General features: G+C 39.2%; 5 protein-coding genes across 7 annotated transcripts; 4 read left to right on the forward strand and 1 right to left on the reverse strand.

The window, feature by feature from the left end:
* Window positions 1-691: 691 nt before the first annotated feature.
* pstk (phosphoseryl-tRNA kinase) lies at window positions 692-3,780 on the forward strand. Its single transcript, XM_087844720.1, has 6 exons — window positions 692-999; window positions 1,747-1,984; window positions 2,068-2,269; window positions 2,375-2,450; window positions 3,205-3,298; window positions 3,395-3,780. Exons 1-6 carry the CDS (start codon window positions 781-783, stop codon window positions 3,607-3,609), a joined length of 1,044 nt encoding a protein of 347 aa, XP_087700846.1. The 5' UTR covers window positions 692-780; the 3' UTR covers window positions 3,610-3,780.
* A 487-nt stretch (window positions 3,781-4,267) lies between these two features.
* On the reverse strand, window positions 4,268-7,452 carry LOC102779356 (zinc finger protein Pegasus-like). 2 transcript variants are annotated; one of them, XM_087844718.1, is made up of 4 exons: window positions 7,410-7,452; window positions 6,969-7,125; window positions 6,689-6,877; window positions 4,268-6,523 (listed from the first exon to the last, which is right to left on the reverse strand). In XM_087844718.1, exons 2-4 carry the CDS (start codon window positions 7,102-7,104, stop codon window positions 5,595-5,597), a joined length of 1,254 nt encoding a protein of 417 aa, XP_087700844.1. In that variant the 5' UTR covers window positions 7,105-7,125; window positions 7,410-7,452; the 3' UTR covers window positions 4,268-5,594. The 2 variants fall into 2 exon arrangements, with proteins under 2 accessions (XP_087700844.1, XP_087700845.1); XM_087844719.1 differs by having other exon boundaries at window positions 7,257-7,427.
* A 1,789-nt stretch (window positions 7,453-9,241) lies between these two features.
* On the forward strand, window positions 9,242-14,378 carry acadsb (acyl-CoA dehydrogenase short/branched chain). The gene is made up of 11 exons (XM_006791073.2): window positions 9,242-9,306; window positions 9,635-9,800; window positions 9,889-9,989; window positions 10,086-10,292; window positions 11,116-11,286; window positions 11,597-11,722; window positions 11,809-11,901; window positions 11,980-12,069; window positions 12,173-12,310; window positions 12,605-12,704; window positions 13,227-14,378. The coding sequence occupies exons 1-11, from the start codon at window positions 9,274-9,276 to the stop codon at window positions 13,301-13,303; spliced, it is 1,302 nt and encodes a 433-aa protein (XP_006791136.2). The 5' UTR covers window positions 9,242-9,273; the 3' UTR covers window positions 13,304-14,378.
* Window positions 14,379-15,900: 1,522 nt separating this feature from the next.
* On the forward strand, window positions 15,901-17,479 carry hmx3b (H6 family homeobox 3b). Its single transcript, XM_006791072.3, has 2 exons — window positions 15,901-16,528; window positions 16,815-17,479. The coding sequence occupies exons 1-2, from the start codon at window positions 16,249-16,251 to the stop codon at window positions 17,405-17,407; spliced, it is 873 nt and encodes a 290-aa protein (XP_006791135.1). The 5' UTR covers window positions 15,901-16,248; the 3' UTR covers window positions 17,408-17,479.
* A 1,610-nt stretch (window positions 17,480-19,089) lies between these two features.
* On the forward strand, window positions 19,090-24,562 carry bub3 (BUB3 mitotic checkpoint protein). Of its 2 annotated transcripts, XM_006791070.3 has the most exons (8): window positions 19,094-19,292; window positions 21,334-21,528; window positions 21,620-21,689; window positions 21,793-21,944; window positions 22,296-22,454; window positions 22,569-22,746; window positions 22,987-23,203; window positions 24,180-24,562. In XM_006791070.3, exons 2-8 carry the CDS (start codon window positions 21,334-21,336, stop codon window positions 24,187-24,189), a joined length of 981 nt encoding a protein of 326 aa, XP_006791133.1. In that variant the 5' UTR covers window positions 19,094-19,292; the 3' UTR covers window positions 24,190-24,562. The 2 variants fall into 2 exon arrangements, with proteins under 2 accessions (XP_006791134.1, XP_006791133.1); XM_006791071.3 differs by lacking the exon at window positions 24,180-24,562 and having other exon boundaries at window positions 19,090-19,292; window positions 22,987-23,207.
* The last annotated feature ends 2,847 nt before the right edge of the window (window positions 24,563-27,409 follow it).

A 27,409-nucleotide genomic window follows, 5' to 3' on the forward strand; every position in this document is an offset into this window, starting at 1 on the left:
TTAAGGCATGCATTGTGGTCATTTTAGGTCTAAATCCATACTTGCTTTATATATAGTACATTGTTTTTTTGTGATAAAGTCATATAATCTATTGTAAAATATTTCTCCAGTATCTTAGAGAACTGCAGTAGTAGAGAGATGGGCCAATAGTTTGCTATCTCCAGCTTTATACATTGGATCTAACTTTGCGATTTTCATCTTATCAGAAAATAATCCACTTTGTAATGACAGATTACAAAGGTAGGTAAATGGTTTCACAATACATCCAATAATATCTTTAACTAAGTCCATATCAATGCCATCACAGTCAGTTGGTTTCTTGGAGTTAAAGGATGTAACTACATCTATAATTTCCTCTTCATCTACTCCCCTCATAAACACTGAGTTTGATACATTGATAGTTTTAGGAGGGTGCCCAGATTTTACAATTTCTTTAGCCAAACTAGGACCAACATCAAGAAAAAAGTAATTAAAACAATTTGTTTTATGTCACTAGTCGTTGTATTTTGTATTTGAAAGTTATTTGGATATTCAATCCTTTAGTTCCTGTATTTACAATATTTTAGTACTGTACAACACAAGGTTGGTCAAGACGTCGTTTACAACACTTTTTTAAAATTCTTTTGGAATAACCTTTTAAAATATTATGTGCTTTTATTTTGAAGGACGTCGACAGGAAATGACACGCGGAAGAATATGAGGAAGTTAATATCCAACATGGCTGCAAACAGAGTACAAATGTAGTAGAAGCTAGGTTGTGAAGCTGCTCTTTCGTAGCCCATGGCAACTGAGGAGGCCGTGAGTGTCAGCAGGGCTTCGGCCTGTCTGTGTGTCCTCTGCGGGCTACCCGCTGCTGGGAAGTCCACCCTGGCCCGCCGGATTCTCAGTACCGCCGCACAGCATGGATGGAGAGCCACTGTGGTGCCATACGATGACCTGATCCCAGAGCAAGCTTTTCGAACCAAAGTGGTCGAGGATGGTGTTAACCTGCAAGAAATGGTAAGGACATTTCTTACATCTCAAATATAATGTGAACCAACCATCCTGCGTAATATTAGCTAGAGTAGGGCATTATGACTATTAGAGAACGCAATCAAAATAGTACAGCTTTACATTAAATAACAAATAGTTTGGTGCTAATTAACAGAAAAGGTAAAAAAATAAAAAGTTTAGCTCTTTGACAGCACTAAGTTAGGTCAATTTATCCATCCATGTAAGTAAATTGCATGTGTTCAGTGCTTGAAGATTAGAGGTTAGATTTGTTTTGAGGTTTGTTTGTTTTTTGGCTAACTCAGGTAACTCTCGCTACCCTTTCCCAGTTTAGGAAAGGGTAAAACATTTGATGGAAAAGTGTAGTGAGAGTTACCCTTTCCCAGTTTAGGAAAGGGTAAAACATTGACATAGATAAAACATCAGATGGTTTAGGCCATGGTAAATTTTAACACTTGCATCATAGGATATTTGAGGATAAGTATTTTGTCCAAGGACACTTCATCATATAGAGTCCAGGAGCTGGGGATTGACCCAACATTAGTAAACAACCTGCTGTAAGTCTTGAGCCAACATAAACAACAAGCTTCTTAATTTCCCTGTAATGTTACCTTCTGCTACACGATATGTGACTGTATTAATTATTCAAAGTACTTTTATTCTTCAGCAGATTGTTTTTAAAATCCATATTGTCTCCATACATCATAAGTAGCTTGAGTATGTCCTACTAATTTTAGAACTGATTCTCCTCTCTAGCACACTGAATGGAAGTCACACAGACAAGCAGTGTTGTACTGTATTGAGCAGTTCTTGCAGAAGTCAGAAATACTGCCAGAGGCACCGAGCAGCTCTGGGATCAGTGTTGCTGCCTGGGAACAGTGCACTCAAGGTCTAATGGGGCCTAAAGGTCTGAAGCCACCTCTCGTCTTCCTACTGGACGACAACTTCTACTATCCAAGTATGAGATATGAAGTTTGTCAGCTTGCAAGGAAGTGTAAGACCCCTCTTATCAACTGAATATGCCACTTAATGTATGCCGCTCTTCAAATATTAGGTTAACGTCTTCTGATGTTGCAGATTCGCTGGGTTTCTGCCAGGTCTACCTACAGTGTGATTTAGAATCATGCATCAGCAGAAACCAGAGCAGGTCTCAGCCCGTTCCCACTGAGGTGATACTGGAGATGATGAAGCGGTTGGAGTCTCCGAATCCTCAGAAGAACTCATGGGAGATTAACAGCATTACACTTAACAGCACAGGAACTGTGTCCAAATCTGACATGTAAGGCAGCAGAAAGAGCAGCCATAAAGATTAATTACCAAATTCAATTCATAAGTCAGGCTTTAATTTGTTGCCTCTGTGTTCTCCTATGTGGCTTATCCTCAGCCAGAGGGTGATGGAGTTGATCTCCTCTGCACTAAATAACCCACTAAGCCTGGGAGAAGACAACAAAGAACAAAAGGTAAAGTAAACTTGAGACACATGCTAGTGATGTAGCTACAGAAGCAGATCATTTCTATCATTTCTAAAGGTTTAACATATGAATAATCGTCAAGAGTCCTCAAATCAACAGTACCTAAGAGGGGGCCAACCTCAAGCATGACCCCCCCTTTAAAACAGCCCACAGACCCTAAGGAGTGAGACTGTTTATAAGTGGGTTGTCAGTTGAGTAAAATAGATTTTTGTCTATCTCAGTGGTAAAGAAAGTGATCCAGAACCTCTTCCATGCAACTCTGAAAGTTTTAACTGTCAGCTATATTGGAATATCATTACACCAAGCTACCATTAAGGGGATGGATGAGGGATGGGAAAGGAGACAGAGAAGGAAAAAAATGAAGGGGAGGGGTTAAGATATAACAATTATTACCATCATCAACATGCAATAATAATAACAATGATTCATTATTAACACATACTGTTTAAAAAAAATACTCACTCACGATCATAAACAACAGTATTAGCAGGCCTTGTCTTGATACTACATAGTAATAACAGGTCCCTTAATACTACATATTATAAGTGGAAAATTAGAAATATATTAAAAGGACAGTTTTGCACTGAGATAAGAATGCATCATTAGTAGTGGAAATACAAGAAACCAGAGAAATACCATCATGCATAACTGAATTCTTTTTTATCTATGTTGCTGTTTTCATATATACATTAGTATTGGCTTAAGACATGCACCTGCACATATATCATCATCTATTTTGCAGGATGCTGATCGTCTGAAATGTGCCAATAGTGTTGTCCACCAGGCTGACCAGGCCTGTCGACGCCTCATCTCTGAAGCCATGAAGACTGCCAGAGGTCCGCTTTGGATAATATTTATTATTTCAAGTTTACCAGAGCATGTTGCCACTTGAAGCCTAGCTAAATGATCAACTTGTCTTTCCCTAATTTTAGAGAACAAAGTACCTCCTGAACGCATGAGGTCTTTGGCTGCTCAGCTGAGTGAATCCAAAGCAACGTTTCTTCATAACCTGCGGAAACATTTCCTCCATGAAGTGCCATTTATCCAAGAAGAAGAAATCAACGTGGAGCATGCAGCGAAGAGAGCAGCTGAAATTTTTAATGATGACTTGAAAGAAATCTTGTCTAGAATCATGAATGACAAATAAACTTGACTGAATAGCCAATGTACTGTATTTTATTAAATGTAATCATTTAAAAATGCTTTTTTAAAATTATTTTTCTGCTACTAAGTGAAACATTTGTAAATGGTTGTAATGTAATAACTTGGTTATTACAACTGTGAATAAAATGTTTGTTTTTTAAAATAAACTCTCCTCAACTGATTTCAGATTTCTACGTGACTTCTTTCCTGATATGGTACAGTGGCGTAATTAAGAGTATCATTATTACATTTTCTGCCCATGCTAACATGGGCAGAAAATATCATGTACAAACAAATTAATGTATCCAAGATTTGCACAAACGAAAAGCCACTAACATTAGTTCACATTACATGTAACATAATGAGGGTTATATGGGATCTAAAGAGCTTAGAAAGAAAAGCGTCTGGACTTCTTTAAGTTTCTTGAAGATGTTTCACCTCTCATCCGAGAAGCTTCTTCAGTTCTAGAGTCAAATGGTGGAGAGATGGGTGTAGGTCACAATCAGCCATGGTTTCAGGTGAGCTCATTGTGAAACATAGCCCCACCGTATCATGTGATTACCTGAGGTCAGATGGCCCAGGATGTGAATGGGCGTTGCAGCGTCTGGGAAGGGAACTCAAACTGGATTATAGATGGCAGACCGCTGGTGTCACAAACCACCCCAGGTTATATGTGATCTTTAATATGGCTCAGCATTGGCTAATATACAGACAGTAAGTGGCTACAATTATTTTTAAAGTTGTATGTACACAAAGTTACTTGAGACATTATATAAATATTAATTTTTAAAAAGGGATGTAACACAACTGTAAAAAGAAAAAAAATACTAATTGTAGTCTCTGAGGTTACATATAAATAAATATTAGAACTACAACTCCCACTGAGGAATGTGTCTGGCTAATTTAACTATGATTGAGACTTTGGTGTATAATTATTAGGCATACAAGCAATTTACAAATGGTGGTGAGAATGGCACCTCGATGGCTCCACTGTGAATACAAAGCTGGTTGAGCTTGAAATGTTTGGTGCTTAATACTGTTTTGGTGTTGTATTTAAAAAATAAAAAAAAGCCCCACACCCAACAGCCACAACATTAAAACCACCCTCATAATATTGAATTGGGCCCCACCTTCCTGTTGGAAAACAGAGATCTAAGCATTCACGGTGTGGACACAGTACCTTTGGGATGTTGGCAGCAGGGTGATGCACTGTGGGGCTTGTTCTGGGTGTGCTAATGTGTGCCTCGTGAGTGCCACACATTGTGCCACACGCAAAAGCTTCCCATCTGAACACTGGCAAATGAACTGGTACTTGTATAGCTGCAAGACTTCATTCACCCAATCACACACACACATTCACACAGCACTTTGTAACATTCTCACGTACACTCCAATTAATACTTTGGGGGCAGTTTGAGGGTTCAGTAGCTTACCCAAGGATACTTTGGGGATCAACCAACCAACCGTCCAGTTAGTAGACGGGCCACAGAAGCCCATTTCATTGCACTGTAACTAGATAATCACAGTTATTCATTTTGCCTGTCAGTGGTTTCAATGTTCTGGCTGATCAGTGTATATAGCTGCCTTTATAAATGTGATTACTCAACAGGCTGAATGAAATCCTAATGACTCACTCCAAAGCGATGAAACACTGCAAATCCCATCACAGTCTAATGCCAAACCCAATACGTTGCGTGAGCAAAGGAGTACAGATATCACAAGGCATTAACTAACTCTCACAACAAACTATGATGTGTTGTAAAGTGTCATTTGTGGTTTTGTACGTTCACAACTAATACGACAAGCCCAAAGTAGGGATCAAGGTATAAAAGCAGTAAGGCAACAGTATAGTGCAGATGTAGAAGTGTAAAATAAAAAAAAGAAAACAACTTAAAACATGAAATGTTAAACAGTCTCACTATGTTCAGTTGCTAAATATAACCAATATAACAAAAACAAGGGCTCCATATAAGTCTGTGCTGTCAGGAATCACTTTTTATGTTGGCCACGGGCAAAATGGCAGGCAAAATCGTATTTGTCTGCGCATTTATGCCCACAGCTGTTGCACTGGAATGGATGTTCATAGCCGTGGCAGCCCATGTGAATAGTGTAGAGGATATTGTCAGAAAAGTGAATATAACAATGTTGGCATTTATACACGACCTGCTGGTCTGGTATAGTCAGGGCAGGGGCGGGTGTGCCCGACTGGCTGTTGCTAACACACGCAGTCAGAGCGTTCATGTTGTTCTCAAAGCCAAGGCTCAGAGCAGGACTACAGTTCTCGTGGCGTGAGGTGGGAGATTCTTTTTTAAGTGATGATATCTGCACTCCATTTGAGCACATTGCAACCTGTTCACTGGAGACATTATGTATTAGGATGGGCTTCTCATCTTTTATTGACTCCCTGTCTGGGGACACGGGAGTCTGAGACTCAGGGTGGAGCTCAGCCAACTGACCGGCTAGTGTAGACACCTGGTCGAGTGGGTTTTTATAAGTCAAACCATTAGCACTCCTGTTGCGACTTTCCTTCTCATCCACCCTGGGAGCGTTCTTATACTCGCTGCTGTTTAAATGGTGGATTTTGTGAGACAAGTCAGTCAGAAAATCCGATTTTGGCATCACCACGGAGGCCGGGTTGAGATTGATCAGGAGGCGCCGCCCGAACCCCAGCGAGGCTGTCCTCTTCTGCAAAGCGCTCAGCATTCTCTTGTTGGAGAAAGGAGAGCGTGCCACCCTGGTGGGCAAAAGCTTGTGGCGGCGTCGCCGATGGTGTGACAGGTTGCTGCGGTCACTGCATCGGAAGGCGCAGAGGTCACACTTGTAGGGCTTCTCTCCTGTGTGTGAGCGCATGTGGGCTTCCAAGTGACGCTCGTATGCAGATGCAAATGGGCACAGCTGACAGCGGTGAGGCTTTTCTCCTGGGCAAGGAAATAACTGCAGTTATTACTCTGATATTAAACAGCATATTTTACTGTGATCGTTTGCACAGAGGTAAAAAAGTGTCTATTAGACAAGGCGAAGCTTTTCAGTATTTCACTTTATCAGCTGTATATCGGGGATATTTACATGGTGGGAACTCTGACCTGTGTGGATGCGGATATGCTCTATTAAGCGAGCCATGCCCTTGTTTGCATAGCTGCAGTAGCTGCATTTATACTTTCCATCGCAGGTCCTCTCCAGGCCATCCATCTGCACATCTGACCCATCCTCCACAGACAGTCTCACCTCCACAGACGGGGGGTCCAGACCATTTTGCTCGCACCTTGGGGCAACTACAAACAAACACAGCATGACTTCAACATATGATTTTTCTTAGTGAACACGTAAATCAGTTGTTTGTATATTAGTGTGCTTTCTTCTCACCGGCTTGAAACGACTCCGCTGTCTCTTTTTCGCCACACACGGAGCCTGAAATCATGTTGACATGCTGGGTTTGTTGGGTCAGGTATTCTTGAAATTCCTTTACAAAATCCACGGGCTCGGTCTTTATCTCCTCCATGTTCCTTCTCGTGTGCTGAGCCTGAAGAAAAAGATTAAAATGTGATGGCGATGTACTACAAGTCTGCTTTGGTATTCTGACAGCAGCTAACCTACTGCTGCTAGCGGTCTTAATGACTAGCCTACTGCTTTTAGCAGCAGCGCTAACATTACCTAGATTTAAGCTCTTGTATTTTAAATTTTAACACCCAAATTAAACTCAATCGTTACTGTGGTCCATATTTTGCCGTAACAACTCTAACAAACGCTTTTTCTTCGAGCTAACAGCAGAGTTTAATGGGACAGTTTATCATCTCATGCTGTTACCTGGCGAACATGCGATCGCTTCCGTTTTTTCTGATATGTTAGCGGCCACCCAAACGCAACTGTTGCCTTCTCTGTTATCGGAAAAACATAACCTATGTTTATTTTCGTATGGGGCTGTCGTTCTCTTTCTCCCTTCCACTCTATCTATAATATATAACTGGTCGTCATTAATATATATTAATATATATATATATATATATATATATATATATATATATATATATATATATATATATATATATATATATATTTATTATATTTTTTTATATGTATAAATCTGACTATGCGTGAACCACACGGATCAGAATAAACACACAGAGATCTGAATACGTGGGTTTCAGTACGCACAAACAAATGGAAACACACGCACATTCTCACAAGTCTACAACAATGGCCCTATATTATTGCACAGGACACATATATGACACTGGCATAAGTTTGTCTCTTTCGTTTGATTTCTTAATTTAATAAGTACATACAAAAAGTTAAAAATTCACAACATTAACAGGACAGACAGTGAAGCACTTGCCATTTATGTTTTTTTTCTCCACTCCTGCTCATAAAGATAATCCCACAAGGACATGTTAATGATTAATGTATTGCCATTAAAGTCTCCTACATAGTGTAACTTCTTGTGTCTGACTCTTACAGGAGGTCACTGAAGGCAGAAATAGAAATGAGCCCTCTGGTGTAGTGATGGGATTTCCGGCTCTTTTTAGAGATCCGGCTCTTTCGGCTCGACTCACTAAAAAGAGCCAGCTCTTTCGGCTCCGAACCGGCTCTTCAGGTTGTTTTGTTACTTTAATTTATCATTAACAATAATATAAAATTATGCAGAAAAGGAATTACTAATGTAAAAAAAGTGGTTTTATTTATATATGTTTATATATGGCCCCTAGAGACAAAGCACGTACAAACTCTAAAGCATATACAAACTCCAAAAAGCACGTACAAACTCCAAAACAGAGCTACCCAGATCACTTAAATTACACAATTGAAAGCATGTGTGTATTGTTTGTGTATTTATAGACAAGCACTCATATTTATTCAAATAATTTAAAAAAAAAAGTTCATTTACCTGTTACTACCACACACCAAATTCAGTTGTTGATACTTCCTGGCTTGTGTAACCACTAGGTAACAAAAGCTCAACACTGCGCCCTAGCATCCTGGAGCACTTCTGTTGTCTTTTATACGTGATTCTGAGTTTGTACGTGCTTCTGAGTTTTTACGTGTTTTGGAGTTTGTACGTGCTTTGTCTCTAAGGGCCACCATAAATATACTTTATTTATTCACTCCACATAAAATGTAATAAATAAATCATATAATACAAAAAACAACTATTTACATTTTAAACTTTTAACTATTTAAATTTTCAGCTTTTTCCTTTTAAACAAATTTAACGTGAAACAACACAAAACACTGCAAACCACAACACAATTAAATATAAATTAAAATATTAACACAAAAACAAGATGCACATTCTCTGTCATATGGGCCTGCATGATTTCTGAATCCTTTATCATCTGCAACTGAAAATAGTGGATGATTACTATACCTTTCTAATGTGACGTTGTTGTCCCTCGCTCTCTTTCTCTCTGGCTCTGTTCCTGTGCTACTGTGAGTGTAACTAACGCCCCTCCCCCCTCTGCCCAGCGCAAAGTACAGGCCGCGCGTGCGGAGTTTAGCGGAAAAAAAGGGCGAGAGAGGGTGAGAGAAAGAAAAAAAAAACCTCACGACTCCCAATAAGGAGTCGGCTCGCGTCGTTCACTTCAAAGAGTCGGCTCTAAGAGCCATTTCGTTCGCGAACGACCCATCACTACTCTGGTGGACGTACGCTGCTAAACATTTCATAACAAACATCATGGCTGCCCCGTTGGTCAGGATTTTCTCAAAGGTTATACAGAATTTTTAGGTCATTATTATTTGCATTTGAAGAGTTTCTGCGCTCATTTGAATATCTTTTCTACGGTATAATCCTTTTTTATCATTGAATTTTGTAACCTGTCTGGCTCTTGCCTACGTGGCGTTTTTAGCTAACTGATGCTAATATTTGCTAAAGCTCAAACCTAAGTAGTTTCATCCCAAAATAGTTTCAACACTCAATCCTCAAACGGTGGTCAACCGCGCCCGACATTACTGCATAATGCTCAGTCACACTGTGTGTTCATTACTAATTATTTACTAAGCGATGTTACATATTTCTACTGCTGTTTGTTTTTCAGTCTTTCAAACAACTCTCTCGTCCATGGGGGGCATGCCAGGCAGGGTGGAGGAGCACTTCCTCCAGATCTGTCCCAGATGTGGCTTCACACCATCCCGCCGAGGTGGTCTCCTCTTTCCCTCCACTTCAGACATACACAGAGGAGGAAGGCATGATGAGGGAAGCAGGTAAGCAGGACCTCTTGTTTCATGTTGCAGTGCACAGCTGGAGACAGAGTTTCTTAAAACGCTAAATATCTGCATTGCTGTTTGACAGTGAAAAAATATGCACAGGAGCGCATCGCCCCACTTGTGTCACAAATGGATGAGAATTCGCAGATGGATAAGGAAGTGATCAAATCCCTCTTTGAACAAGGTGTACGTAACTAATTTAATCGTGAATTAACGTATATGTCATTAAAAGTACGCCAGTGTCATTTTTTTCCCTTCTAGTGACTCATTTAATTTTTGTAGCTCATGGGCATTGAGATCGACCCCGACTATGGCGGGACTGGCTCCTCGTTTTTCACCTCTATTCTGGTCATCGAGGAGCTGGCGAAGGTGGATCCCTCTGTGGCTGTACTATGTGACATCCAGAACACTCTGATCAACACGCTGTTTGTCAAACTCGGTACCCCAGCTCAGAAAGAGAAGTACCTCAATCGACTGTCAACAGACATGGTAAGCAGCTTGATAATCTGGAAGAAATAAAACAGTGTACATCAATTCAACGTTAATGTTGTCAAGTGCAACTGATTAATGTTTTCTGATCATGCTTTCAATTCTGTTTAGTTTTATTTATTTATTTATTAAGTGCTCACAGCAGCAGTTGAGTAAAGGAGTGGACATGGTCAGCAACAAAACTGTTTAATTGAAGTGTTTAAATGATGCTTAGTTGCTACTAAAGGGCTAAAGGCTAATACGAAAATATCTCAGACAGTGATTTTACATTTTAATATTGCCCAGTTTATATGAGCCCTTATAAATTGTGGTCTCAGTTTTCTGTTCTTAGTTTATACAAGAGAAACCTGGTGTGGTCTTCTGCTGCTCCAGCTCATCTGCTTCAAGAGCACTGAAAGATGCTCTTCTCCAGGACTTGGCCATAACCAATAGTGATTAATTGCCTTTTATCATGAAATAAGCATGGCCTTCACTGAATAAGACACCTTCGATATGCATTAATGTGTCCCTTTACTGTCATGAATTCTGGCTTTTGAGCTTGTACACTGTTAATAAGTTGAATGGTCTTTCTCCTCATTAGTCCAAAGATTTGCTATTTGATTCCAAAAATCATCAAAAAAAAGGAAACATTCTTTGTTTTATCATTCATCATGTGATTTGTGTTCTTTGTACTGGTTTAATCTGCTGTTAAGTCAAAGAGATTTATTTATATATATATGCATATATATGCCGTTCTTTTTTGGAAACCGTATGTGCTATTTTTCTATATTTGTTCCTTGTTTATTTGTATTTTATATTAGTATTTTTGTATTATGTATACCAGATTGGAAGCTTCTGTCTCTCTGAAGCAGAGTCGGGAAGCGATGCTTTTGCTCTGAAGACGCGTGCTGAAAAGCACAAGGACTATTATGTAATCAATGGATCCAAGATGTGGATCAGTAATGCAGAGCATGCTGGTGTTTTCCTGGTAATGGCCAATGTGGATCTCTCTGCTGTGAGTAACTGCTGATGTTTCTATTCTCAGAGTTTACAGTATTTCTTTTTGAGCCTAGATTTTTAAGGCCCCTCTCAACAGTCGCTTCTGAGCTTATAATCTAATAACAATATATTGATTGCGTTTATTTCTTTATCTTGGAAATTACCAAGACGTGCTGGATTTTTTAAACAAATTCATTTAACAAAAACATCAAGTGAAACTATACTTTATAATACCCACCCTCTATAGGTTGTATTGATGCTTTGTGGTGATTAAATGCGTTCCCTTGTGACAGAAAGGTAAATATAAAGTCACCTTTGTTTGGCAGGGATACAGAGGCATCACCTGCTTCATCGTGGACCGGGACACCGAGGGGCTAGAAATCGGCAAGAAGGAGAACAAGCTTGGACTGCGGGCCTCCTCCACCTGCCCGCTCAACTTTGACAATGTCAAGGTGCGACCATACATTGTGTACGTTACCAGAGAAATGCCTGGCAAGTGCGTTAGATAGATTTTTTTAAACTCTGCTCTCTGTTCTAGGTGCCAGAGAAAAACATTTTAGGAGAGATCGGTCATGGCTATAAGTATGCCATCGGGATGTTGAACGAGGGTAGGATTGGAATAGCAGCACAGGTAAATTAAAACACAAAATCTGCTCTGTTAAAATGTCAAATTCAGCAGGGCGGTGTTCTAACTCTGTGTGTGTTTCAGATGCTTGGACTGGCACAGGGTTGCTTTGATCACACGGTTCCTTACACCAGACAGAGGGTGCAGTTTGGAAAACGTATCTTTGACTTCCAGGTCACGATCCATATTTGGACTTTGGATTTTTTACAACACCTTGTGGTGATAAGGCTTGGTTCGATAAATTCTGATGCTGATTTTGGTGCTCCTTATATTCCAGGGGATGCAGCACCAAATTGCCCATGTAGCAACGCAGATTGAAGCCGCTCGGCTGTTGACGTACAACGCTGCTCGTCTGAAAGAAGCCGGAAGAACTTTCATTAAAGAGGCCTGCATGGCTAAATACTTCAGCGCAGAGGTGAGCATCCTGTTTTTGTGGTAGTACACTGTAGGACAGAATAAGGATATTTTTGGACCTGTTTAGGTATGTTGCCATAAGGTTATTTGTGTCATGATTTCATACAACCAATGGTAGAAGAAGTAAAAGTTGTTGCTGAGACTCTCCTGAAGCCATGGCAGTTTTTAGGTTCTGTTACATCCTATTATTTCTGTGATATCTCTGCTGCTGTCTCAGCTAGTAATTATTTTTACAAGTTCAACTCAAAAAGTCTTCTTATTTTCTCTGTCTCTTTTTATAATTTACTTTCTTCAGGTTGCCACCCTTACCACATCAAAGTGCATCGAGTGGATGGGAGGAGTAGGCTTCACTAAAGACTACCCTATTGAAAAATACTACAGAGACTGTAAAATTGGTGAGCCTAACTCGACAAGTGTGCTTGGACTCTGGATCACTCTGCAAATATTGGCTTGTGTTTGTATGCTGTTAGTGAGATTGCTGCTTAAATAAGGTGTACTTAGTGTAACTGTGCCTGGAGTCCTACTGTGAAAAGAACGAAACTTGTGAGTGCTACAGGAGGGTCAGGTGTAGATGTTCGTGATTGGACCAGAGTGGGGCGGAGAGAGAAGGCCCGATAGCAGTGGCTGTAATCGGACTCTACTGGAATTCCCCAGTCTGACCCCTCAGAGTGCCATTATACCAGCACACAGCCAAGGAAGCTGCCATTTCAAAATGTTACTTTTCCTTTCATCACTGCCACTTTGGCTCCCGAGCTCTCCGGCTGGAGCACCGGCAGACCTAGCTGCACGCTAAGCCTCCTTGTCTCCTGCTAGTGAAAGCGGCGGATTCATGTAGTGTGCAGAGGAGTTTGACAAAATGGACTTTGTTGTGTATGGCAGGAATCTGTGCTAATGCTTTGTTTTCTCTCTTTGTGCAGGTACCATTTATGAGGGCACGACGAATATCCAGCTGTCCACTATGGCCAAGTTCATTGATAAGGAGTACAATGTTTGAAACTCTATGAGCAAAGCCTAAACGATTGTACTCTGCGATGTTACACTCCGCATTTTTTACCCCCCAGTGATTATAATGGGATTGATCCAGACCATACTACTATAGATTGGTTCTCATGCAGCAGCTCATAGTTACTGATGTTTTGGTTACATTTCTCCGGGTTTAGAGATAAAGCTGCTCTGGTTTAATGATGTTTATTTTGCTTTTTGTATTCAGTGAGCTTTCCATTGGTTCAAATACAATGAGTAACAAACTGTATATCATTTTAAGACCTTTACAACCTTCACCCCACATTTCTTCTAGGATTATTATTAATGTAACAGTAGCATAAATGATCCATACATTTGCAATGTGGGAGTTAGTTGTTGAAAGCTGATGATTAGGATTATGTTTTGGTGCCTTCGGAAGATTTGCGATTACTGAGATCAGTAATGTGAAGGTGTGTGTTCTCTCTGTATGATTCTACATCCTTTTAGGAAATCATCTGTAAAGAATTATCTGTCAGTACTATTAAATGTGAAGTATGCTGTAGTGCAGTGTATGGTTGTTTGTATTTGCTCAGGAGTCCAGGTTAATACCAAGTTCTCTCACTAGATGGCAGCATTTTCCCGAGTGACAGCCGCTCACAGAAGCGGCAGTCAATTATCATGTCTTTTAACAGCTTGTCACCTCTAATGATATTTTATATCAATTTAATTATGGCGGTGCTTCAGATGAAAAGAGCTCGCCTTGCATAATTGACTCATTGATAATTTTGTGGGTGTGACTGATTACATTTGCACAGGCTACATGTGCTGTGCAAAATAAGGTCTATTGTTTAAACAGCTTTTAAACTTTTAGCCAAGACTTCTTACAAATAATTATGTGGTGCTATTCTTTTTTTTTTTTATCACTGTCAAATAATGGAGAGGGAAAAATTAAAACAGACACGGATACTGTTTGATGATTTTTATTAGTCACACCGTTTCCTGGCTGTAATACAGAAACTTCATGTTTTTGTAGCAGATAATTTTATATTAAGATTTGCTTTTGCTTCTTATTTCATGTATTTGTATAATAAATTTGAAGAGTGAAAGGGACTGAAATGTCTTTGCCCTCATAAAAAAATTTAGGATTATGAATTATACTGATCTAAACGATCAGTATAATTCTTGACACCACCACTGTATCTGTAACAAAAGCTTTGAGTTTAAAGATGAATTGAGTGTTATTTACTGCTGGGACTTTGCTGATAGAAGTTAGAATCAAACGTGCTTGGCTGCAGTGTAATTGCATACAAACACCTGTTCTTTAAACCTAAATTTCTCTTTTTTTTTCCTTTTTTTTTTTTAATCACATAAAGATAGAACAGAAAATCAAGCCTGCATTTGCATCACTGATACAGTGTACTTTGTTTGCCCCTCTGATCCACTCTGGCTCGTGGACCCTCCCCCCCTCTCTTTAATGAACATAATCTGATGAAAACACAGCTATTTGCTTTTCACTTTGCTTCGGCAAAATGCTGCTCAGCTAGCCTCTTTCTCCGCCCCCATCTTTAACACAGCTATGAGACCTCTAATTATGCAAGGATTCAAGTAGCTTTTCACAAAACACAGTGTTGTCCTCTAGAGCTGGAGAGCGCTCCACGAGCTAAAAGGACAGGCTGCATATTTGCAGGTTGAGCAAATTCAATTTGTTTGATTAGTTCTCTGCATTTGCTTCAACTTTGGTTTAAATTGTGCATCTTAAATGTTTTTTAGTGTCTCATTTTTTTTCTTTGAGTATCCCTATACCGAATAGACACGCAAAATGTTGATATCTCTTCCGTTTTTGGAGATGTATGCCCTTAGTCTAAATAGAGATCAGAAAAGCAGTGTGCTTATAAATTCATTTTCTTTCCTGGTCTTTCTTTCGTTCATCATACGCACAAATAAAATGTGACCAAACAGCTCTTATACATGTCTCTTCAGGTACACAATTGAAATTTGCTTAATTCAAGTACTAGCACTGTTGTGTGTGTGACAGAAACAGGCCTATTGTCATCCTTGCGCATTAGATCACCTGCTGCCCCTGTGGGTTTGTCTGCTTTGATACTAAGCTGATGTGAAAAGACTTTATCACGATGGTTAAACATTCAATTTGATGTCTGCCTGTAGCACTTCCTGGCTAATAAAATTACACCGAAGTCAATGCGCTCCGGTGCAGGTGAAATGGACAGCTTTCCTGCCGAACACACGCGCGTCAGGACGCAACAGAAGAGTGGCACGCCGAAATCGTGCGTCATAATGTTCCGTCCGCGTTTAATGACAAAAATCATTAAATGACTAAATATTTAACAATTTTCTGAATCTTTTTGTGCGTTAAGAATAATACTTCGCCATTTTGTTATTGTATATCGTAGCTTACATTCGTGCGTAAAACCTATGCGTAATTTGTTTAATAAGGCTAAGTTGCTTGATTTCGCTGGACCATTTAATCAATGGACCATTTATTCAATTTACTGACAGGTAATTGTGGCTCGCGCACACCCCTCATAACCTTGATACATTTTCCTCTTTTATCTAATTGGTTGACAAGTGGGTGCGTACTGCTGAGCCCGAAGCCAAAACTCTCGCGCGGCCTTTTTCTTTGGAGTCCATTCTTGTCAGACCCCCACGCGGTTTCATCTCAAATCCCATTTGCTATTGTACCTGTCCAATAGCAGCGACCGAGCACGCTTTAACTCGGATGGCATTTTTATTTCATCACTACGGTCAGGAGCAAGACTGACGCAGTGATCTCTGCGCTCTCACGCTGATCATTCTCGTGGGGGGGAAGCTGGGCACAGCTTTACGCGACTTTCTGAGTTTTCCCTCCATCTCATGCGAACTATTTTAGCTCGGATTTTAACGCCAAAGAATCCTTTAGATCTGTTTAATATCTTTTTTCAGCTTTTGATGGTGATCCCTGTCGGACAGTAAACGGTGATGGCAGACTCTGATACTCAAGAGGCTCGCCAACCTGCAAAAGACTCGCCGTTCTCCATAAAGAACCTGCTGAATATTGAAGACAAACCCACGAAGCCAAAAGGCATCCTCGGCTCGCACAAGGGGGTTTTGGAAGGCAGTTTCTTTTCTCGGCTCGGTGATTTGTCCGTTCCTCGATTTGAGCTGCCAGCACAGAGAATTGGACTATCCGCGCAATATCTGGAAAGAGCATCTACCTGGTGGTACCCCTACACGCTTGGAGCACATTTTAGGACTGGAGGTAAATTATTGTATTGCTTTAGACGAGGGACGTATAGTGTTTTAATATTAATTCACGTTCTTCTATCGGGAAAAGCTTTGGTGTATTCAACATCGTGAATGGATACGTAAATCTTAATAAAAACGTTTTAAATACTTAAAACTCTAAATTAAACTTAATGTATCCCAACAATAAACCTATTACATAAAGGGGAAAATAGAATAGAGATAGAGGTAGGATAGCTTTCACTGCAGAATGTTTTGTCGTTGAAGAATAGGTTTTAACAAAATAAAATGTTTTTCTCCAGGGTCTGAGAAGGTCAGCTTAAGAGAAGCATCACAGGCACCGGACAGGCGCTCTCCGGATCTCCAGAAAAGTGATCAAGATGCCAAAGATGAAAGCGCCGACGACGACATCGCCCTGGATGAAAGTGACTCGGAGGAGCCAAAGAAAGAAACAGACCAGGAGGACGACTGGAGGAGAAAAAACGACGAGCTGGACTCCGAGAAGAAGCCCTGTCGGAAGAAGAAGACGCGCACCGTGTTTTCCAGAAGTCAGGTCTTTCAGCTGGAGTCCACTTTCGACATTAAGCGCTACCTGAGCAGCTCAGAGAGGGCAGGCCTAGCCGCGTCCCTGCACTTAACCGAGACGCAGGTGAAAATCTGGTTCCAGAACCGGAGGAATAAGTGGAAAAGGCAGCTGGCCGCCGAGCTGGAGGCGGCCAACCTGAGCCATGCGGCGGCACAGAGGATTGTGCGGGTTCCCATACTCTACCACGAGAATGGAGCCCCAGAAACGAGCGGGGGCCCTGCTACAAACTCACCGGGCGGCCAGGCACTCCTGGCTTTCCCCCACCACATGTACTATTCTCACCCAGTCCCACTGCTGAGACCCGTTTAACATTTGTGTCATAAAGCATTGTACATATGTTTTTAAATGAGAGTGATTAACTGAAAAAAATTGTTTTGTATATTTTGTAGATTGAACGGACACAGTTATTATTATTATTATTATTATTATTATTATTATTATTATTATTATTATTATTATTATTATTATATGTAATCATGCTTTCTTCTACTAAAGTGTCCTTGAGCAAGACAGGGTCCCTTTTACAGCTCCCACGCGTGTGGGGAACAAAAGTAATGGATTTTCTGGTTATTTTCTTTTTCTTTTTAATTATTATGATCGATTTTGGGTGCATATATTTGAACGTATTAAGTTGAACAGGGTTGGCTGTCTATATGTAATTTACAGAGATTTGTGTCAGTGTTTGAATGTGTGGAATTCAATATTTTAATATTTTTCAATATTGTGCAATACTGTTGGCTTTAAATTAGGCTGCCAGCCTTTGTCTCCCATAAGCCTATAGCTCACTTGGTAATAGTCAGGACAATCATGTCATTCTTAAAAGACCCCCCACCCTCACCCCACCCCATCACCAAAAAAACAACTGCAGATGATACAGGCATTTGTCTTTTTGACGCAGTGGTTGGCGTAATTTTAAAGCCATGAAAAAGCCAAAAAAGCCTCTGTTTTTTGTGTATGGTTTTCTTCTGATGTTGTTATTGAAATTCTGTATATTATATGGTCTCGCACTCAGTAAAAATTAATTCAAGCAAGAAATGTTTCCTTTTATATAGCCTTGGTGTGTGCAACACGAATGTTTATTCAAGTCATGTCGTTCTTGGTTTCAAACATTTGTGAGGGGTCTGTTCTTAAGTTTGCTCTAATGCTGATCCGTGTTTTATTTTCGAAAATAAAACACGGATCAGCATTAGAGTGGCAACAATATTTATACCGATCACTTAGAAAATAAACAACTGCATTCTAAATAATAGGAACGTTGGATGAACCAAATGTTGGGTTTCTGTGAAGCATTTAGGCCTCAACGTGAGCTCTTTTAAATCTCATCATCTTATATATATTTTGCTTTATATAATTAAGAAAAAGTATTGCGGAAAACATGTCCTATAATTAGAAGAAGAAAACTGTCACATATCCACACAAATTAGAATGTACTAGCCTAAATTACAAAATGAATCTGAAAGATTGAGAGCCGGCCTTCTTAATTTTTCAAAAAGTCATCACGTTACTATATGCTTTATTTTATTATTCTTTTTTATTATTTTCCTTATTGAATAGCGCTTGAGAGCAGCTTAAACTAAAATATACCATTACAGGTGCTTCAATATGGTTGATTTATGGTGGTTAATTTATGTGGTAAATTCCTAGTCCAACTTCAAAAACCAAAACCAAAAAGCCAAAAACAAAACAACGGACAACAAAAAAAGGCGCATTGTACAGGTGCCTGTTTCAAAATGTGCTCACTTTTTTCTCAGCTTTTCTGCTACCTGTTTATTTAACATGAGCTATACAACTTCATGATTTTAGAGTAAAACGACAGATAAATGCTTGCATAGATACATAGATAGATAGATAGATAGATAGATAGATAGATAGATATCAGGCCTATTCATCTTAGAAAGTAGGCTCTAGGAAGAAATACGGCGTAAGACAGAAAAGGGACCCATGTCACGTGTTCTGTATTGAGACAACGGAAATAACCATAGAAATCAGCTCAGCCAATGAAATCGCAGGCGCGAACTTGAACATTTCTTTCAACCAATCAGCGCCTTGTGGATTGTCGGTAGCGAGCTATCCTCACGCAGCCACATTGTGTTCTCGTATATTCATATATTTTTATAGTTAACTAAAAAGGTATAATAATCGCTCTTGACAAATAAACCAACTGGTCACGTCCGAACGACATCTGACTGAAGCGGTAAGTGAAGTGAAACTACTAACATTTGTGCTCGTTGCTTTTACCCTTTCGAGCTAGCATTAGCTAACACCAGTGGCAAGAGTAGTAGTGGGCTTGGTGTAATTCCTGGATTTAACTGAACAATGAGTCCAGTCAGTGTGGAACAAAAAGTAATGCGGTTATAAAGTCACAAGTAACGCAGTCATTCAACTGACAGAAAGGCTTATAAACATGTATTTTAGTTTATATGGTTGCTAGCTACTATTTGGGGCGGGTATTCTGTCGGTGGGCTGCATTGAAAACAAGCAACAAAGCCTTTAACCAACTGCTGTTAGGCTGTGGTTGCGACCAGGGAGTTTATGTAGCTTTCTAATGTGTATGAAAACGCATGTTTGGTTTTCACTGAAGCCACTAATAACTTCTAAGTAATAGTAACCCTTTATAAGGGAGTCACTGAAAGACGTGGAAATTCAAAATTTCTAATCTGAAGTGTCATTGGAGCACGTTGTGTTGCAAATCACAATCAGTATAATGACTCCTCCCCATCTTAGGTAAACATGTTTCCAAAAAGTGTGTCTATAAAATAAAGTACTGGAAAAACTTAGAGATTTTAGGGAAACATTTTTATCTTGAATAATACTGGCATTTGTCACAACGATAACAGCAGTCCTGTTCTGTCACAGGCCTTATGATACTTGGTGAAGCTTCTGTAAGGTGACATAATTTCCAATAAGACATTGTAACTAAATATTTATCATTTTCAGCAACAATTAAAGTTTTTTCGCTGCATGTGTATCCACCTGGATCTAGGGTTTATATACGGCATGGTACTTAAAAAAAAGTTCCAACTACACAAATGCAAAATTAAAGAGAGAACATAAATATCCAGCCATCTTTGAAGGTGAGCACTAATAGTGAAGCCTAAAATGAATCTAAAATGGTGATGCAGAAATTGTAAATGTCTAACAAGGAGTAAAAAATGGTATAACTAGTGGTGGTACCACTTATTTTCTCTTACATGTAATTCAGTCCAAAATAAATTAATCACATATATTGAAATACTAAGTCAATTTTAGCAGTAACAAGACTCACGGTAAAAAAATACATGGATGTATGCTTATAAAATGAACTAAATATAGCATCTGTGGTTCTATTTATAGCCTAAAAATGTCAAGTGGAATACATTTGTCACTGAATCACTTTATATTATTACACAAACTTGTGGCAAGGTTCAATATACAATTGACATCTGCTGTCCTACGTTTATAATAGTTTTTTATTTTGTTTGTTTCTCATAACACAAGTATGGCTTGCTAGATACATCCGGTGTGTGTCTAAAATGGACTTGACATCCCTTGTACCAGTTACAGGTGAACAGGTCATATGATCAAATATGTTGCTATAATTTTTATGCCACAGACGTCTCAAATTTCTAGAAATCCTAAACAAACAACACCTATCTCAACTTCTATCACAACTACACAACTGGAACTATATCAAGCATAGCTTTGGTCAGCTACCAGTGTTCATTTCAATTTTACGATGAATGGTATGGGAGTAGATAAGGGTCAAAAACACAATTCCCCAATTTGTGAAATAATACTGAAGTGTAGGTCACTGTGTGTGTGTGTGTGTGTGTGTGTGTGTGTGTATATATATATATATATATATATATATAACCTGATCTTTGCTGACTCACTGGGAGGAATCCATGGCTCTACAATTTCAATATGAAGCATTGGGGTGCTAATTTTGGCTATTAACTTACCAAATATAGCTCCTTGCCCAATAAAGTGTTAAACATTTCTGTACAGACATTTTTTTCCAAATGAATGAGGAAATGAATAAAATATGTGTTTTGACAGTGTCATAGATGTTCATAGTGGAGCAGTATTTAAAACTGGGCAGTTAGATTGAAATTAACAGCCCAGTTTATAATGTTTGACCTCTGTTGTGTCCTGTTGTGATTCCAGTCTAAATGTCAGTTAGGTTGCATTAAAACACCTTGCAGGGTTGATTACTATTAAAGTTAAAATCGCCTGCTCATTTTTCTCTGCTGCAGATGACAGGCTCAAACGAGTACAAGCTCAATCAGGGACCAGAGGATGGCATCTCTGCTGTCAAGTTCAGTCCCAGCACAGCCCAGTTTCTCCTGGTTTCCTCTTGGGACTGCACTGTCCGTCTCTATGACGTGGGAGGCAACACCATGCGAATGAAGTACCAGCACACGGCTCCAGTTCTGGATTGTGCATTTTATGTAGGTCACATATTTTCTGCTTAGGTTTCTTCTTGTTATGTTATAGCCTTGAAGTCTGGTGTGCTCAAATAATAAAACCTTTAACTTTCAGGATCCAACACATTCTTGGAGTGGAGGTTTAGATGCACAGTTAAAAATGCATGATTTGAACACAGACCAAGGTATGTTACTAATCTGGTAGGTGGATTTAAAAACTTCCAGTAGTAAAACATATATGTTGGAATGCTTTCATCTATATTCTGCTGGTTTCTTCTCTTTAAACAGACACAATTGTTGGAACACATGATGCTGCCATTCGTTGTGTAGAGTACTGCCCAGAAGTTAATGTCATGGTAACAGGTAGCTGGGATAGATCAGTTCGACTGTGGGACCCACGAACGCCCTGCAACGCTGGCACCTTTACTCAGCCGGACAAGGTAAAGCAGTAGAGCCACCACTGAGCTTAACCATATTGTTTATAAGATTGTTATATACATGTTTTCAGCTCTAAATCACTAGAATTGCTATTAAAGTTTTAAAAAAGAAAACATGACATTTTTGGAGATTCATCCTTTTTCAAAGCAACAAAGTATTTTGGATTCTCCCTACATTAGACATTGTAATTGTATTCATTTACTTTCCCATAATGGTTAACAAAGAAAAAGATGTTAAGTTTAATATGTTTGCATGTGGTTAAGTAATGTTGTATGCATATGCATATACCTTTCATGATTTTTGGTACTGCTAGTGATGTCGCCATCTTGTCTCATAACTTGTCTTTGTCAAAGGTGTATACCCTCTCTGTGGCTGGAGATAGGCTGATTGTTGGCACAGCAGGTCGACGAGTACTGGTGTGGGATTTGAGAAACATGGGATATGTGCAGCAAAGAAGAGAGTCCAGTCTGAAGTATCAGACGCGCTGCATTAGAGCCTTCCCCAACAAACAGGTAGACTTTATAAAATATGAAGACTGTGTTAAAACCTGGCTGATAATTTGTTCCTAATAGAACCTGATAATATAGAGTCAAATTTTAACCTCATATTTTCTGTCTTGGCTCCAGGGGTATGTCTTGAGTTCAATTGAGGGACGTGTAGCTGTGGAGTACCTGGACCCAAGCCAGGAAGTTCAGAAGAAGAAATACGCTTTCAAGTGCCACAGGCTGAAGGAAGAAGGAATCGAGCATGTTTATCCTGTCAATGCCATCTCATTTCACAGTGTTCATAACACCTTTGCCACAGGTAAGATTGGCTAGTTAGTACTTGACAAAAGCAGGTATTTGTTTCTTCTTAGATCTTTCTTAGCTTATATATGTATATACAAAAAGAGTCAGTTACAGAAAATATCTTAGATTTTTCTCTGACCTTCACCTCTTAACTGCCAAGGTTGCATCCAGAACTCTTGTTAATATAGATCCATATCTCAGCAATAACAGGGCCGAAAACTTTTTGAGGTTGACCTTGAACCTCTCCTTTTCCCAGGTGGCTCAGATGGCTTTGTGAACATCTGGGATCCATTCAACAAGAAGCGTTTGTGTCAGTTCCATCGGTATCCAACCAGTATTGCATCACTGGCCTTTAATAATGATGGCACCATGCTTGCAATCGCCGCTTCCTACATGTTTGAGAAAGGAGACATCAGCCACCCAGAGGATGCCATCTTTATCCGCCAGGTCACAGATGCTGAGACAAAGCCCAAGTGAGTCTTCCTCTTGTCTGCTGTGCATAGTACTGCTCAGAATGGCAGTTTCATACCGCTGAATCTCTGAGCAGTCCTGTTTACAATGTGCACGTCGAGCTGCAGCATATGCTGATCTTTATCTCTGTCCATCCACTTTTCAATATCCGATAGTGAAAGATAGATGAGACCTTGAAGTCCTCCTTTCACTTTGTACATCTGTGGCTGTTATAAATATCTACCCAGTGACCAAATAAACATAAACCTTCTATATAGCATGAGGCAGTCCATTAAAGTGGGCCTGTTATAAATACTACCCCTGTTTTGTCAAAGTTAAAAGAATTGAGGTGTTCTTTTGACTTGTTTTTCAATCCAGACCTAAAGTATTTTAAAAGGAATTCTTACTATTTCCCTCTATATCTAATTTGAAATAAATCATAGATTTTATTAGAGTTCGTTTTCAGCTTTATTTGAGTAAGCTGAATAGGTACTGGCAGGTAAACATCCATAATAGTCTATACACATCACAACATACTTTTCAAATACCAGATTGTCTCTTTCACCGTCAGCCATACTTGTCCCTAGAACCTGGTTGCAGAGCTCAACAGTTTCTTGTCATGTGTTTGGTAACCACAACCTGGCATTTTGAAGCTTATCCTTGTGGTGTATATCATAGCCATGACTATACTGGGACTCTGGCCAAAAATCCAAATCTCTTTAAGGTTATCTTTTCCTTCACCTCAGGATGCCTTAAATGTGCTTTTTTTCATTGGAGCTTTTAGATGTAGAAAGATTGATTGTAATCTCAATAAGCAGATGTTAAAAGTAATTTTAAAGTACCGACTTAATTAAAAGGTGAGTGGCTTTTGTCGAGAACTTCGAAAAGAAGCAATGATACAAAACTGTAGTTACCAAATGGGAAATGACTTGTCTCCATGTATCAATTCAGTGATTGCTCAAGTTAATTGAATCTCTTCTTGTGTTTTTTGGTTTACAGGTCAACCTAAGTGCACAGAGGAAGACTTCCCTCTGCCTTTGAAGCCTTTATCACATTGGATTTATCTGCTGGCATCCAGTGTACCATTACTATATCGTTTCCTGTCATTTCTTTCCATTCCCAAACCGCATTTGTAATTTAAGTAACAGTTGTTACATTTTCTGCTCGTTTCTGGTCTGTGTTAAATATTTCATTCTTTTATGTATTTGTCTTATTCTTTCTTGACTAAAATCATTTTTGTATATACTGTACCTTTTTTGACTTTTCTTTCCCCTTGGTCTTTTTGGTATTTTGACATTTTAACAACGCACAGTTGCAGCTGTTCTTGTATCAGTCTTTCAGTGCTCACAGTTTGATACTTGGAATTTAATAAATGTTCAAATATGACCATCATGAAGTTAATTTATACTTTGTCACATACTACATGCATGAACAACAGCTGGAGAAATGCTAGGAATGTGTCAAGGCAATAAGGATTGTTCTCTTGATGATGTGTTGAGGGAAAGTGATGATCCACCCATCTTGCTGTGGGCTCCACTTGCCCCCAGACAGTGACCTCTGCTGATAGACATCAGAGGTCTTTGGCCTAAACAAGATCCAGGTTTATTACTGGGGAAAATTGGGGAAAAAAACAACTAAACTTGATGACCCAGCCTATTTAATCATCCTTTTTTTCATCATCCATTTTTAAGTGTGTGTGTGTATATACATCTCTCTCCCTCTCTGTCTCTCTTTCTCTGTCTCCAGATATAGATATATCCCTTAGTAGTGGATTTATGGTAACTTCCAACCTATAAACAATGAGCTAATTCTGCTGTTTTAGCAGATGACAGCAGTGATGTTTCAGAGGGCTAAAACTTTTTAAAAGTGTATTATTATCACTGAATTTATCTATAGACTGTGCCAGTTGTTACACTGGTGACAGAATTAGATGCAACACAGGCTTTTGTAATGCAGTATTTGGTAATATACGACTGGCACAGCGCAGCTCTGGAAAAATATAAGCAATGTCTTTTTCCCGCAGATTTTCAATGGCATCTAATGCAGTTTCTGAAACCTTTCAGCCTAAGCATGACAGAAGATATAGATGTCAGTTATTCTATTTAAGAGATCCTATTTTTTTCTAAATGGTTTTATCTGCTTCTGCAGTATCCTGGAAATGATTAGTCCACTTTGGTGAAATGATGTAACTAATTCCTGTGATTGTCGATAATGAGTCTGTCTTTGACGTTAGATTAGGACTGCAGCTTAATATGAAATGGCATTCATGGAAATAGAGGGAGAATGGGCAGGGGTTTGTTATTGTGGGTGTAGTGAATTACCTTGTTTCCTGCCATTTTTGGCTTCTGCTAAATTGCGAAATTTAGTGTGTTCATTAAACCCATATTGGATAGGTGTTACACAGGAAAAAGTAATTTAGCAGTCTATTTGAAAGGTGTATTAAGGCAGTTAGTATTTTTCCAACCCTTTTATTAAAAGATGTATTAAGCTCTGTAATTTAACAAATTGTTGCAGATAGCTGGATTATCTATCAGCATGTTCTTCCAAATGTCTTTTTTTTATTTCCTCTAGCAAATGTTCAGATAACCACATCTGTGGTTGTGTGGCTGGGCTCTGATTTCCAACCACTGAAGTGTTGCAGACACTTTGGCTCTACATGAAACCGTTACATGACAATTAAAATGGGTGATTGTCCTCCAACAGCCTGTCAGGTGCATTTAACCCAACCACAAAGGGCTCTTATGTTCACTCAAGAGGGCGCAGATGACCTTCAGCAGACACCTTATCTCTCAAGACTGGTTTCTAATATTATATCAAGCTGATGATAGCCCTGCGTCCTTCGTGAGCTGGGGAAAAATGGGGAAATCACATGATGCATCAGGAAAATATTGACCACATTCTGGTTTGTCTTACGTTTCATTGTTACTTACTGTAGACCACAAAGACACAAAGTGACACCATGCTATAATGCAGTTTCTTCAAGCTTTTAATTGTGAAATCACAATTTTAAATGATAAAAATTAAACTATGGTAATTTTTAATGAGCATAAATTATATTTCATGCTGGAAGAAAACTGATTACAAGATTTCATAACCATATCAGCACATCTAATATGGTTCAGTGTTCGAGGTTTTACTGACACCATAACAAATTATCAAACAAATTTTTAAATTACAATAGTGTGATAGTCTGGAGCTGCTTTTATCCTGAAGGAGATCAGGATCACATCAGTTTGTGCCCTAAAGCGCAAGCACACCTGGGTTTATGCAGCAGGACAAAGATCCAAAACACACTGGTAAACTCACCTCTGCTCAAAAAACCAAAATGAAGGTTTTGGAGTGGCCTAGTCAAAGTCTAGCCCTAAATCTGAGATGCTTTGGTGTGACCTTAAACAGAAGGTTCATGCTCGAAAACCCTTCAATGGTCTGAATCAAAAAAAAATTGTCAGTAGGTCAGAATTCTTTGTCAGTTATCACAAATGCTTGATTGCAGTTTTTGCTGCCAAGGGAGGCACAAGCAGTTATTAGGTTTATGGGGCAATTACTTTTTGGCATGGGTGAGGTAACTTTGGATAGGTCTCTCCCCTTAATAAATGAAACCATCATTTCAAAATAGCATTTTGCATTCACTCTAGCTATCTTTGTCTAATATTACAATTTATTTGATGATCTCAAACATGTGAAAAACATGCAAAAAAAAAAATATATATGGATGGGGGAAAGTACTTTTTCATAGCACTATGCCACCAGTGAGGTTAAAAAGTATTTTATTTTGTAATTTTTCTAAAATATTATTCATACATTTAATTTAATAAATAAATGTATTCCAATTTTGTAATTTTAGAGACCTTATTTTTTATAAGGTCTCTAAATATTTTTAAATGATTTAAATAAAGATTTGGACTGCACTGTGTTTAACCTAATCTCCAGCGCAAAGCTTATGAGCCAAAATGGAATGTCAAACCAAATATCTGTGACCCCCCTTGTCATGCCCAGAGATTTTTAATTTACTACAGTCCAGCTCCCAGAGGAGTGCCCCTGTCCCCTGTCAGCCCTGTAAAAGAGATGGATAGCTGTGAGTGTGACACCTAGCAGTGGGTTACATGGCCTTAAGCTTTATCGCCTAATTACGCTCTAATGTAACTACAATGCTCTTGAGAAGATGTTGTCTCGCCCACCAAAGTTCCTTTAAAAGCCTCCCTGGGGCAGGGGCAGATAGGAGCGAGGCA

The sequence above is a fragment of the Neolamprologus brichardi genome, chromosome 8 (assembly GCF_056152115.1).
Source record: "Neolamprologus brichardi isolate AB-2024 chromosome 8, ASM5615211v1, whole genome shotgun sequence".
Classification (NCBI taxonomy): domain Eukaryota; kingdom Metazoa; phylum Chordata; class Actinopteri; order Cichliformes; family Cichlidae; genus Neolamprologus; species Neolamprologus brichardi.

Excerpts from the sequence above, each read along its gene's own strand:
- pstk (XM_087844720.1), top strand. The coding sequence starts at position 781 with ATGGCAACTGAGGAGGCCGTGAGTGTCAGCAGGGCTTCGGCCTGTCTG. Across the intron at positions 2,270-2,374 it reads ACTGTGTCCAAATCTGACAT|CCAGAGGGTGATGGAGTTGA; the intron begins GTAAGGCAGCAG and ends GCTTATCCTCAG. Across the intron at positions 2,451-3,204 it reads AAGACAACAAAGAACAAAAG|GATGCTGATCGTCTGAAATG; the intron begins GTAAAGTAAACT and ends TCTATTTTGCAG.
- LOC102779356 (XM_087844718.1), bottom strand. The coding sequence starts at position 7,104 with ATGGAGGAGATAAAGACCGAGCCCGTGGATTTTGTAAAGGAATTTCAA. Across the intron at positions 6,878-6,968 it reads AGCGGAGTCGTTTCAAGCCG|TTGCCCCAAGGTGCGAGCAA; the intron begins GTGAGAAGAAAG and ends GTTTGTTTGTAG. Across the intron at positions 6,524-6,688 it reads GCATATCCGCATCCACACAG|GAGAAAAGCCTCACCGCTGT; the intron begins GTCAGAGTTCCC and ends TTCCTTGCCCAG.
- acadsb (XM_006791073.2), top strand. The coding sequence starts at position 9,274 with ATGGCTGCCCCGTTGGTCAGGATTTTCTCAAAG. Across the intron at positions 10,293-11,115 it reads ATCGACTGTCAACAGACATG|ATTGGAAGCTTCTGTCTCTC; the intron begins GTAAGCAGCTTG and ends TATGTATACCAG. Across the intron at positions 12,705-13,226 it reads CTACAGAGACTGTAAAATTG|GTACCATTTATGAGGGCACG; the intron begins GTGAGCCTAACT and ends CTCTTTGTGCAG.
- hmx3b (XM_006791072.3), top strand. The coding sequence starts at position 16,249 with ATGGCAGACTCTGATACTCAAGAGGCTCGCCAACCTGCAAAAGACTCG. Across the intron at positions 16,529-16,814 it reads AGCACATTTTAGGACTGGAG|GGTCTGAGAAGGTCAGCTTA; the intron begins GTAAATTATTGT and ends GTTTTTCTCCAG.
- bub3 (XM_006791070.3), top strand. The coding sequence starts at position 21,334 with ATGACAGGCTCAAACGAGTACAAGCTCAATCAGGGACCAGAGGATGGC. Across the intron at positions 21,529-21,619 it reads TTCTGGATTGTGCATTTTAT|GATCCAACACATTCTTGGAG; the intron begins GTAGGTCACATA and ends TTTAACTTTCAG. Across the intron at positions 21,690-21,792 it reads TGATTTGAACACAGACCAAG|ACACAATTGTTGGAACACAT; the intron begins GTATGTTACTAA and ends CTCTTTAAACAG.